Below are 13,742 nucleotides of genomic sequence, written 5' to 3' on the forward strand. Positions count from 1 at the left end.
GTGAAGGTAGGATGGGAAGGGAGATACAGTGTGAGGGATAACTGACCACAAATACAAACAGAGAGAGGAGCTGGGGATCAGCTGAGAGCAGAAGTTCTCCTTTGAAAAGGTTTGTAATCGTGCAATTTATTCCCACAGTGTTTTATAAAGGCGAACACAGAAAGCCTTCACTGTAACTGCCTTAACTGAAAAGCCTGTGCTTTGATTCTTCTTTGCAAGACAGGAGGTTTTAAAAGCACAGAAATGCAACCTTGTGCAAAACCTGACACTTAAACATGATGTCTAATCTTCCTTTGTGATTTCAGTTCTCTTTGTTAACACGGGCACTGCTCTGTCAACATGTACACAGCTGGTAGGAAATTTGTAGTTATGAGTCTTTTAAAATCAAGTACTAAGTACAGAAATTCACGGAAGACCAAAAGTTGCAGTCCTTATTAGGCACAGTTCTCACAGGACAGTGGCAGAGCTGTACTTGAATAAATTCACACTGAGCACTGATTTTTGGGGTTTTTTTTCTCCAAACAATTCTAGTGCTTCAGGGCATTTGTCAGGGCCATTCCTCTGGGCACTGTACAAAGGCTGAACAAAATGGCAAACTCAACATAAAAGACCTAATCTAAGCACGAGAAAGAAGACATTAGGTAGCTACAAGCAGATAGGAGTGCAGAATCAAATGTTTCTCTGTCTTTAGTGAAGCTGTTAGTATGTTGAATTGCGCATACTGAGTCTCTTCTCCCAGGCAATCAGCAGCAGGACAAGAGGCCACAGACTCAAGCTCTGCCAGGGAAGGGTTAGGTAAGGTATTAGGAAGAGACTTTTTACAGAGAGAGTGCTCAGGCATTGGAATGTGCTGCCCAGGGAGGTGGTGGATTCACCATCCCTGGAGGTTTTCAAGCTGAGACTGGATGTGGCACTTAGTGCCATGGTCTAGTAACCACAGTAGGGTTGGACTTGATGATCTCGGAGGTCTTTTCCAACCCGTCTGATTCTATGATTCTATGATATATAACACATGCAGATTTTAATTGCCTTCTTGGTAAATTACTATGGGTTTTATAGAACAAAATTCCACCCTTAATGCACAGGTGAAACTCTATTTACAGAGTTTACATTCCTTCCAGTAATGCAACATTTTACTAATTTACTGACTGATTTTCAGAGTTTAATTCAAACCTCATTTTTTAACAAGCGTTTCTAATGAAAATGGAACATAAGCCTTATCCTTTCTTGGAACCTGGTGATGGGTTTGCTAAACAGCACAAGGCAAGGATTGGTCCCACACAGAGAAAGGCATTGCACTAATCAGCTGAGTTTGCATCTGAAATGGACATTGAGTGAACGTGATCACAATATGCTCTCAGTTTTTCTGACTAAAGATAATATTCAAGCCAAGGGTAGTTTAGTAAATAGTAGATGGTATACTTGGAAAATTCTAGAAATTCTTAGTGATCATACACCTCTAACATGCTATTGCATTTTTTTGTATGACCCACTGTGCCTAGAGAAATGAATTATTAATGGCAAACCCTATATTCTTAAGTCAAATAATTCAACAGCAAGATTTTAGATTAACACTGATTCTGGCATTATATCTATATGCCTTGGAATACTATTCTGTGATTATATCAGAGTTCCTCTTCAGTTGTTCCAGTTGAAATTATATCTCCCATTTTCTCCAAATAACTACTATAAATTAAAACCAGCTCCTCAGAGATGATAGTTACTGAAGCTCCAAATCATGGTAATTAAACTTTTACACCACAACACACTACCATGTGTTTCCAGATATTATTTTACAGAAACCAAAGGCAGGCTTTGTCATGTTATTTTTCCAATATTTTTAAAGGAAGATGTATATGAAAAGAAGTATAGTTGGGTGGGAAAGGCTTTCCACTCCACAAAAATTCTGGGATCTAAAAAATTTTCCTATTCCACATAAGGAAGAAATTGAACTCTTTCGAAATTTTCCATGAAGAAAGCCACAGAGAGACCACCCCAGGATAGCTAATAAAGTCGTTGTTAGGACATTTACTTGGGAAATGGGAGACTTAGGGTCAAACTCTTGCCTGACAGATGAGGGGCACTGACCTGAATATTCTTCTTCCTAATGAAACACCCTAATTACAAGACATTGGAGTATAGTGATACGAGGTTTGCTGTCTGTTTCTGTCATTTTCATTCAGACCAGAAGTTTGAGTTTGGACCAGAAACATCATGTTAACTAAAATTTTGTCAAAACTGATAATGTTTCTCCAAAAGCTTTGCTTGTAAGAAATTGGCATTTTTCAATGAAACACAGCTGTCCCTGATCAGCTCTTACTGTACATTCTAAGCCAGAGGGTTTATGGCCAAGATCTATGGATTACTGCATTATTCACAAGTGGTAAAGACATGCATAAATTAGGCCTCTAATTCCAATTAAGTGCTAATTCTGTGTATCCTATGAGTTATGTCCTGGATCACGGTACATCCTAAGACAGCTGCCAGTAACAGGAAAAGGAATGAAGGTAACTTAAGACATGTTATCTTAGCAACGTTTTAGTAAAAGAATACATGTATTACTAGCCAGATTCTGTCCTCTTAGGTTTGATACTCATGATTAGAAACTGGATGGAAATGGCTAGAAATAGGTTCATCAAAAGAAATAGCTATTTTTGATGTAATTAAACATAGTGTAATAGCAGTAGTGGCAGGGGTTTTTCCTCAAAGGCTCTCATTTTACCAACGTCTTGTTTCTCGGGGTCTTTGAACTCCTTCCTATTTTAATCTAAAACCTAAAGACTACCTTTCATCCAATGTAGCATGAGACATGTCCCCTCACAACGGGACACCATATTCACCCACTTTAACGATGGGAGTCAACCAGAGGCCAACTGCATGTCAACACTGTGCAGTTTTCAGCAGTACTTCTCACTGAGACAATGGATTATTCACCCCTCTGACTGATGTCCTTTGCTGGCAGCATCACATAAAATCTTTGCTGCATGTCTTTTACCAAAATAAAAAGGCCCAACCCTGGTGGTGGTCAAAGCCAGGTTGGATGAAGCCTTGAGCAACCTGCTCTGGTGGGAGGTGTCCCTGCCCAGGGCAGGGGGTTGGGACTAGATGATCTGTAAGGTCCATTCCAACCCCTAAAATTCTATGATTCTATGAAAGTCTTTACTGAGATTTTGACTACAACAAGCTGCTTTAAAAACAGAAACAAATGGACACTGCTCAAGCTATTTTACAGCAGATACTACACTTTATAGATAGGGTTAAAAAAAGTGTATCACAGCCTCCACTCTGAACACTCTCTTAATTTTTTAGTGAGTGAACTGTTGTGCCATTTTGAGTGAACTGGTATTCTTACTTAAGCACACTGAAAATAAGGTTTAGTACAGATATAGACGAATAAACTGTAAAAGGTAATGCTCAGTTTTTGTTTATTCAGAGAGGCCTTTTTTTTCCCCAGATAGTGCTTTGTTTAAAGTGACCTCTTTTTCCACTATAATCTATTTAAAGACGAGTTTGATGACACAAAACTGCAGACATGACAACACACTAAATATTTGTATGCTCTTTTGCATTTTTAAGGTTTCCTCCAAACTACAGCTGATGAGTTTTGCTATTACTATGCGAGAAAAGATGGTGGTGTGTGCTTTCCAGATTTTCCAAGGAAACAAGTGCGAGGGCCAGCTTCTAACTCCCTGGACCACATGGAAGAATATGACAAAGAGGAAGAGATCAGCAGGTTCATAAAGATAAATGCTGTTTAATCTGAAAAAAAACCCCTAGCAAAGCCTGTGGTTTTCACAGTGAAACAGCTCAGTATGTGCTTATGCTGAGCAGCTGTGTTTTCCAGATGTTACTTTCTTTCGCTGCTGCTAGTCTACGTCAAAAGAGAAAGTTACATTAGCTTCAACATTTCAGTGCCATTTGATATTTGCCTTGCTGAAAAGGTGTTAGAATCCTGGTTTGGTCCACCCTGTGGATCTTGGTTATCATCCAGCCTGTGGATCATACGCAGTTCCGGGAAGTAATTTCTCCCTGAATTTCATATTACCAAACAACTACAATAAGTTTATTAGTAAAATATTTATTTCAAGATCTTTAGTTCTTTTCGCTCGTATTTTTTCTTGGTGAAAATAATTCAATTAGATGATTGCATCATAACTCATTTTTAAATGGGTTTTAGAAGAAAAATTTTGTCAAAGTAATGAAATATCCTGTGTTTATTCCACAGTAGAAATTCTGTATTTCTAAATTATTTTCTTATTTTACCAATTTTTTTTTCTTTCCCATTCCTCTACATTTTGGATCTAAGTTTGTTTCATTTTTCTCTTTCTTCTATACAGACCAAATCCTGTCCAAGCAAAGTTCAAACTGATTTTTAGCATTATCTTCTTGCATACATTCCAGGAAATAATTCATTCTGGTTACACATTTATATATATCTAGATATATCAAACTGTTTTTAATATCTAGAACAATATCTTTTAGGGACATTGTTTTGTAATGGTTACAAGAGAGATGAAATGTCTCACTACCACTTTGAATTTCTTTAGAAAACACAAGCACAACTGCTTCTGTATCCAGGAGGTAGTGAGTGGGCTGAGGCAGCCAGTGGGAGCAGTGCACTGTGGGGATGGATCCCATCGCCTCTTCATCCTCGAGAAGGAAGGCTACGTCAAGATTTTCACTCCTGAAGGAGACATCCTAAAGGAACCTTTTTTGGATATACACAAGCTTGTCCAGAGTGGAATAAAGGTTGGATTTTATACTTATCTCTACCTTTTGCTATTGTAGCATGTTTATGGGGGAAAGGGAAGGAATGTTTGTCAGAATTTATTTTTCATACCAAAAAAAGAGAAAGGACAGGAGACACTAGAGTTCTTTCTGGCAAAGGAGTCAAAATTTCCTTGTATTGGGAATGGAAAACATAGCGTCTTGTAAATCTTACTGTATTTTTACTTTCCCTTCATTTTTTTCCTCACTTTAAATTCAATTGAAACTATCCAGCACCAGCATTATCTTTGGATTCTCATCCTTTGGGCTCATTTCCATGCCACTGAATTCAGCTGAGTTTTGCTGTGATGCCAGTGAGAGTAAGTTTGACCTAGAGCCTTCTCTGATCTGTGGGTGCTGAGTGATGCCCTGGGAGTGCTCAGGGATCCGCAGGAGAGGGGCAGGGGTTGACTTGATCTCAGATGTAACACACACCACCCTTGGTGGGAAGCTGCTTTATTAGGACATGTTTGAGGTGCATGTAAAAAGGGACTGACCCCAAAACGCAGACATGAGGGCAAGTTGGTACAACAACTTTCATCATGTTTAGTGGGAAAACTTTCATGGTCAGGGGAGTGAGTGGTGAACGGGAACTGATGGGAATATGCTGGAGGGTGGAGGTAAAAAATGACATCTATTTATTGGGTAAGTACCTAAGTCTATTGAGAGATATTTTACTTCAGAAATGTTGTGTTGTTCCATGTTAATTTCTTTTTACAATTTAAAGTGGTAATGCAAGTAAAATCCAGATATATAAAGCAAATTTAAATTGTAATCAGGTAATGTCTGGAACAGTCAGGACTATATATTATAAAGCCTTCATGGATGAAAGGTATATTGATATACTCTTGATATCGATAGACATGCTATATATGAAAGATATATTGATATATGTAATCTTAAAATAATAATTGTGACAAACTATATTGATTTAGCACATTCTAACGGATAATTTTCTGTTTCAACTATAAGGGCAACAAGACAATTGATAGTCTTTTCTGAGAGGAAATCTCAGAGGTCTTTGTTTTGTGTTGAAAGAGAGAGAAATGACATATATTGCTCCTTTTTCAGGAAAAGACCCAATTTATATGATTCTGTGATTTGCTGAATGCTTCCCTTTCTGCCCCTGTAGGTAACCATTACACTCTAGATATCAAAACAGAAGGGGCTTATCAGGGATGTTTTTGAACATCCATCTAAGGCTTACTCTAGATATCAAAACAGAAGGGACTTATCAAGGATGTTTTTGAACATCCATCTAAGGCTGTTTCATATTTCTTAAGCAAAAGTTGGGATCAGTTGTACTTGTGAAAAACTGACACTGAAAGTTCCACAGAATTGCTATTGGTCCCAAACATACCTTCCTCAAGCAAACTTTTACAGCTGCAACCTAGAGACAAGGCTAAAGAGAAAACTGATTTCCCATGCTCCTGGATAGGCAATAGCCTGCTTGGTATGACCCTCAACAGGTATCCTCAGGATCAGACTCAACTTTTTGTCCTGTTTTAAATCAGTGACCTGATCATTTTACTCTTTACTACCCTAACCATCATATAATACTCTAATCTGGATCTGTTTCAACTATAACATTTTGTGTAAATAATTAGATGTTTCTAAGCTAGAAAGTATAATTCAATTCCCTGAGATAACAGTCCGGTGACTGAGGATAACTGTATTGCAGTGTTTAATGCAGCAGACAAGAACAGAGGCTTTATATGCTTTGCAGGTAAGGAGAAAGGGAATGTGCCTAGAAGCAAGACTAGCACTTGAACAGAAGGAGTAAAGAATTTGAGGAATGATTATTATATAAAATAATCAATAATTAGAATAAAAAAACACAGATAAGCCCACATGGTAGTTTTAAAACAAGGGTTTTTAAACATTTTTATGTTTATCCCCTACAGTCTGATTCCTAGAGTTGTCCATAGTCCTTTACTTACAAGGATCACTGTGACAATGGTAGTAATTTTTACTACTCAATAGACTACTTGAAGGATATTTGGGTTTACTTACCTGCTATAAACTTTGCGAGTAGAAATCATAGAATCATAGAATTTTAGGGGTTGGAATGGAACTTAAAGACCATCTAGTCTCAACCCCTTGCCCTGGGCAGGGACACCTCCCACCAGAGCAGGTTGCTCAAGGCTCATCCAACCTGGCTGTGAACACTGCCAGGGTTGGGGCAGCCACAGCCTCCCTGGGCAACCTGGCACAGGGTCTCACCACCCTCACAGTAAAAAATGTTTTTCTCACATCTAACCTAGATTTCCCCTCCTTCAATTTGTCCCCATTGCCCCTTGTCCTGTCCCTGCAGCTCCTAACACAGATCCCTCTGCAGCTTCCCTGGAGCCCCTTCAGCTCCTAGAAGGTGCTCTGAGGTCTCCACACAACCTCCTCTTCTCCAGGCTGAACAGCCCCAACTCCCTCAGCCTGTCCTCATAGGGGAGATGCTCCAGTGATCTTAGTAACTTTGTAATCAGTAGTTGAGAATCATATTTTGATAGATTATTTTCCAGCAGGCAGTGCAGAAACTGTGCAGTCAGCAATTACAAAAACCCCAACAAACCACTATCTGAAACACTGCATCCACACATAAAGTGCAAGAATCACTGAATGTGACCTCTGTGCTTACTCATGAAATGTGTGCAGTGCCTGAATTTGGATGTATACATGTTCCTCATTGTGTCTGATTCTTCTCATATGATGGTGTAATGGAAAACATAAAACTAAATCAATTAATTTTCAGTTGTCCCTGATCAAACTTAGGCCAGTGTGTTTCAGTGAACTGTTTTGCCAAGGCAACTTGTTACCATTTTTTGAGTCCTCTGTTCATTTACATAGGTTCATAGAAGTTAACCCAAATGTCTAGTCAATTCTGTGCTGTGGAAAGGGACCTGGGGGTCCTAGTTGATGGCAAGTTGAATATGAGTCAGCAGTGTGCCCTGGTAGCTAAGAGGGCCAAGCATGTCTTGGGGTAGGATTGTTTGGAGTTGTTGCTTGTCAGTAACTCCTTTGAAGGTCTGTGGATATAAATAGAATCTAAGTGAGAAAAGTGGCACAACCTGATGCGTAGGTTTTATTGTCTGTTGGCTTTTAATGTTCACTGAAGTCATTGAGGTCTCTGCTTGAAAATTGGATCTGTAATTGTAAAATTACTGACAGTTATGTGATGCAATTTTAAGGAGGTCAAATGAGAGAAGTGATAATTTTATCTGCTGCCAGAGTCTCAGAAGGAATTAGTGTGTAGAAGTATTTCACGGCAGAGATAAACTCTATGAATGGATGATGGCAACTTGTGCTTCCTTGTGGCCTTACTCCAGAAAAATTAGATGCAGGATTCCTGAAAATTTTAAAAAACAAAACACCTTAAGAAACTATTTTTCTTTGCATGTCTCCCAGTTTCTAATCCTCTTTGACAGCAGTTAGCAGTAATGCTTTTTGGATTTTCTATTTTTCAGCTTAGCTGTGGAAGGCCATGATTCTTAATCAGCAATTTGATAATTCAATACCTGTGTCTCTCCAATGCATGTTATGTCACACTGGCTACATAGGTATGGATGTGTGGATGGACTGTTAGCCTTTTCTTCCCTATGTCAAGAATGTGGTGATGAGAAGAAGTTTTGTAGTCAGTCTGGCCTCAAAGTTGAGTGAGGACATGAGTGAGACATGCACCTGTAACTCAAACCTAGGACATGCACCTGGGCTCAACTGCTTAGGAATATATAGCCCAGAGTAGTGGAGAAAACACTGATTCCATCACCTAATATAATATTAACATGCTCATTGATATTACAAAGTATGATGAGTATGTGCCATGTATTCAGAAGAAAAGAATAAACAATTTACCAGAAAAAAACCCCTAAAACTCTCCTTCCTCGTTCTGGTGATTTACTGCTCCATTATGTTGTGGTGAAGAGAGTTGTTAAGTTACAGAATAACATTTTAGCTCTTCCTTCAAAGTTATGCAGCAAAGAGAATTTTTTGATGAGTATATTAGCACCTTTTTTTTTTCAGACTGATTTTCACTACCATTACTTTCTTTTTGTTCTAAACTATTTCCAAGCAGAGGAGAGGCAGAAAGTCTGAGTGAGGAGCTATTGAACTAATAACGATAACACTTTGATTTCAGTGATATTTAAGGACACCTTAGAAAAAATATAACTGATGTGTCTGAATCTCTTGTCCAAATTTAGGCAAAATAATGAAATGCCTTAAAAGCATTGTGCAGATCTGATTATGTCCCATAATGCACTCAGCAAGGGAAAAAAAGGGTCAAAACATTCTATACACTTGGATTTAATGATTTCTTGTGATGCTGCAGTGCAGAATGTGTTATTATTATACGAGCAGTCACCTTGTACTCAAGATTGTATCTAACTTACAGGCAAATGCTGTAGCAGTTCTCCAGCTTTTCTTACTCCTGTGACTGTATTTTATCTTATTAACTGTAATATTTCTGAAGATTTGGAAACCTTTAGATTAGTAGCAGCCACTGTAAAATGTAGCACAACCTATTACACCAATTTTCACTCACTTTCTTGTCTCCTGAGCCCAAAAACATATATTGGTCTAATATATATTGGTCTAAAATATATTGTTCAGAAGGGAAGGCATCAAGGTATGGTTTGGCAACAACAAAAAATTAAGAGCCTACCACTTCTCTTGGGACTTAAATGCTATAATCACCTTTCAAAATACTTTCTGAAAAGCTCAGTAGCTCCAGGACTGCAACTGTTAGTCCTTAAATCATTTTTGTGGTCCTGCCCTATAATCATTCAACTTCCCAAAATCCTTTTAAAATGAAGGACTTCAGAACTGTACAAAGTGGCCAAGTTTACATCTTACCACTGCCAATGGTGAAATCAAGTCCCTGTAGTTAGATGGTAGTTTCCTACTTATAAATCCACCAACTGAGTTAGCTCCTCAGGTAATGAATTGCAGTAGGGCTTCACGTTCAGTTCCTTGTCATCTCTGACTCTTAAGCTATTTTCAGTTTATTGTTGCTTTTTTTCCTTTCCCCTTTGATTGGGACTAAGCTCTGGTGTGTATCTGCTGGGCACAGGGTCATAAATTGTGCAGCCAGCAAGAAAAGCTGCATTCTGCTGCACTTTGCCTCACACATGGCTGAGAGTAGAAACTCCCACAAAATGGGTATCCTTAACATTGCCATTATGGAATTACCACTTGCACTTGTGTAGAGAGTTGGTTTATTTGTATTTTTTTTAGGCAGCAATAAAATATTCCTAGTCTTATCTCATGACTGCGATAAAGGACAAAGTCTCTGAGGAAGGAAAGGGCTGGGCAGGGAAGGGAAGGGAAAAGGGACAGAAAATCTCAGTTAAATGATATCAGAGATCACTGTTAGGAATATATGAGTTAGACTCCTTGACTGCTGTCACGTTCTCCTCTACTCTAAGACTATGGTTTTCCTTGTCAGAAACACTTCAACGAGAACTTCCCCTAAATCCTAAGCCAAGGTCACCTTTTCATTCCATATTTCTTCCAAACTGATCAGTAAAACAGGACGTGGGGGTTTCTCACTCACTCAAGAGGACAGAACAGCAGTGGTCATACCTGTGGCACAACAGACATCATTTTCAAGGCCACACCTCACCTGTGACCTACCCACTAAGCATCACAGTTAATTGGTTTAAAATGTCTTGACATAATTGGAGCAGAAAATGTGAAAGGAAATAATGGTCAAGGTGTGCAAATGGACCAATGTGAAAAAAACCAGGACAATTTAAAGATAAACCAAGTAGAATATCCTTGTTTCCAATGACCTTAAACATTCACGAACGAGACACAATGCACACAGCACAGCAGCTTGTGTGATAATTCAGCCTTCTTCAGGAAAAGGAAGATTTTTCTTTGTTAGTGATAAGTTCTTTGTCATTTTTGAGAGGGTGACAAGACTTATGTGTATATATAGATAATATACTTCAATTGTATTCAGAAACCAAAATACAGCATTTCAACCAAGTGCAAAGTGGGCCTGGATTTCTCATTAGTCATTTGCAGATTTTGGTTCTAGTTTGAATAGGGGACACCAGTCCTTTGAAAGAGGCTGTGTCTTAGCACCACAGAGCTCTGTAGCTTGCACAGAGAAGAAAGTTTCTTACAGTTGGGAAAAGCATGTGCCAAAAGCTCTAGAGACCTCTATTTCTGTGTGAGAGGCTGCAGTAGATAACCATACCCAAGCTAGCAATTGTGGAACAGTGCAGTGACTCTCAGGTTGTAAGCTGACCAGATGAAGAATTGCCAGTTTATTCTGAGGAAATTTGAATCAACAAAACATAATGGTTTCTGTTGATTTTGGGTAGCGTGTCTCAGATTTGAGGAGCTGAGAGGGGAAAGAAGATAATACTTTATCATTTTACATGCACATGTGTAGATTTTAATGTTCTGTGTTTCCTTGAGAGGAATCCCATGGTGCCAATTAACCTAACTTATTCCAAAACAATTCTCTGTTTGGAAAGAATAATTTTCATTGTGGGTGTTCCATGAAATTGTATGCCTCATACCCTGTTATTACTGAGATGTGTGCAGTGCAATTGAGAATGCCAGTTTCTTTTCCATGCACTGTATAGATTATAGCTGTATCCCACACACAGTGCTAGATAATCCCTACTTTAATTTTGTTATGTGTACAAATCCTTTCTGAACACTTAGCGGTTTTCAAAATGTAAAAATCCATCATCTTCTGAAACTGCATTTGTTAAAACCAAAAGCTGAATTTAGAAGTGATCAAACCCAATGAATAACATGGCATTTATCTAATTAAAAGGAAATTATTGCATTTGCTGAAATATAACAGGCAGATCATGATAGCCAACACAAAATGGCAAAGAAGGAATAAAGTTACGCAGAAAATTCCATGGTTTTTAGCCAACACAGTTTCAACCACATGTTTTTCTTTAATGGGAGGAGATTTAACAGTCCACTAAGGCTCCAGGATTCATCATCCCTTTAAGCTCTTGGACACCCCAAAATCTGTAATGAGGTCCTAGAATACTTCAGGGAACCCATGAAGTACTGGAACTCTCCAAATCAACACTGTGTCCTTGAGACTTCTTCCATGTACTCTCCTGTCTGTCATAGCTGTATGATTTCCTCTGGTGTTGCATCACTTGTACCACACAGAAAATGGGTCATGTCTTTGTCTTGACAGAGATGAAAAATTGAGCCACATTTATACTTTTGTAGTTAATACAGCCCAACTGCTATTCCTATACAAACTTCCCCCAGATGCCACAGAACAATTTTCCTTTATATCCTCTTACACACATTTTCTCACAAGCTCTTAAGTCCTATTCCTTAGACAGGATCAGCAAGTTGGACTGAGAGAGGAACACTTCCTCCAATGGAGCACTGGTATATTATCATGTTTTCCACCCATTTTATCCCCTCTACAGTAAAAGTTAGACAAATGATCTGCCCTTAATTAATGGTTCATATATAATTTTAGCTTTAAAAAGCAGTCAGAACTAATTTTTCCCATTACCAAAAGAAAAAAAAAAGGCTCCAAAAGATGAAACCACTTAGTAGCTGACACTTATTTTTCTTTGCTGTCAGTGTCTGCTGCATTCTCATATTGCTGGAATTTTTAAAGAAATTATTCCATAAATCTCAATAAAGTAATATTCTCTCTTAGATTTAATTTGGAAAATGGAATATACAATCTGTGGGAGAGAGGTCTGCAAAATACTTTCAACCATTTGTTTCTAATTTACAGCAGATACTTTTTAAAACCTTGATCCATCTTCACTGCCATTGGATTGCAATCCCTACAGCTGAATTGCAACAGCTTTAATTTATGCAACAATCATTATTTTTACGCTAACTGAATGCCTTGAAAAGAAATAAAAGAGGGAGTAAATCACCAAAAACTTTAATATTTTTGACATTCCTAAAAATCTGGTGAATTTGTATGTGCTGGATTGTCCATCACTGTTAACAGCCCAGACACAACATACCATGAGCACAAGTGCCATGAGGAGAGGCTGAGGGAGCTGGGGGTGTTCAGCCTGGAGAAGAGGAGGCTCAGGGGAGACCTTATCACCCTCTACAACTCCCTGACAGGAGGTTGGAGTCAGGTGGGGGTTGGCCTCTTCTCCCAGGCAACCAGCAGCAGGACAAGAGGGCACAGACTCAAGTTCTGCCAGGGGAGGGTTAGGTTGGATATTAGGAAGAGATTTTTTAGGGAGAGAGTGCTCAGGCATTGGAACGTGCTGCCCAGGGAGGTGGTGGATTCCCCATCCCTGGAGGTTTTCAAGGTGAGACTGGATGTGGCACTTAGTGCCATGGGCTAGTGACCACGGTAGGGTTGGACTCGATGATCTTGGAGGTCTTTTCCAGCCAGGTTGACTCTAAGATTCTATGACAAGTGCTAGTAGATGAATGGACCTGAGTCACACTGTGGTGTGAATGAGAAGAGATTTTTATAATATCAAACCACATTAAGAAAAGTACTTACTTAAGCTCTTCCTCAAAGGAAACAAATACTTTTGTGTTCAAGGCCAGGCTGGATGAAGCCTTGAACAACCTGATCTAGTGAGGTGGTGTCCCTGCCCAGGGCAGGGAGTTGTGACTAGATGATCTGTAAGGTCCATTCTAACCCCTAAAATCTATAATTCTAATTCTATAATTCTTTCTCTAACAAACTAAATGCTTAATTGTTAGTAATGACTGTCCAATAATACTGTACACCTGACAGGAGCCTAGTTGAAGACATGACTTGAGCACTATTGACTCTCCTTATCAAGATCTCCTTATCTCCATCTCCAACACAGTGTTTAGGAATGTTATTGCCTGCACTAAACCTTGAGGCCTTTAGAGATCTCACCAAATCAACAGAATTTCAGAGTAGAAGAAAGGCAATGCACAATGCTGGCAGCTTCCATTGCTGCTCTTTTCCTTTCCCAGAACTGTCTTACAAGATATGACAGGACAATATTATCAGGGCTCTGTTGCTA

The 13,742-nt window shown here is 38.9% G+C and overlaps 1 protein-coding gene across 1 annotated transcript in view; it reads left to right on the forward strand.

Annotated features, from left to right (window-relative positions):
• HHIP (hedgehog interacting protein) overlaps positions 1–13,742 on the forward strand; it is a gene marked incomplete at its 5' end in the record, with an annotated part of 65,284 nt that overhangs the window by 4,322 nt on the left and 47,220 nt on the right. The window contains 2 exons of the mRNA XM_009070393.1: positions 3,577–3,733; positions 4,548–4,749. Of these exons, the coding sequence (XP_009068641.1) occupies positions 3,577–3,733; positions 4,548–4,749 (359 nt within the window). The remainder of the gene's footprint in view (positions 1–3,576; positions 3,734–4,547; positions 4,750–13,742) is intronic.

Source organism: Acanthisitta chloris, unplaced genomic scaffold, assembly GCF_000695815.1.
Source record: "Acanthisitta chloris isolate BGI_N310 unplaced genomic scaffold, ASM69581v1 scaffold29292, whole genome shotgun sequence".
In the NCBI taxonomy this organism is placed as follows: domain Eukaryota; kingdom Metazoa; phylum Chordata; class Aves; order Passeriformes; family Acanthisittidae; genus Acanthisitta; species Acanthisitta chloris.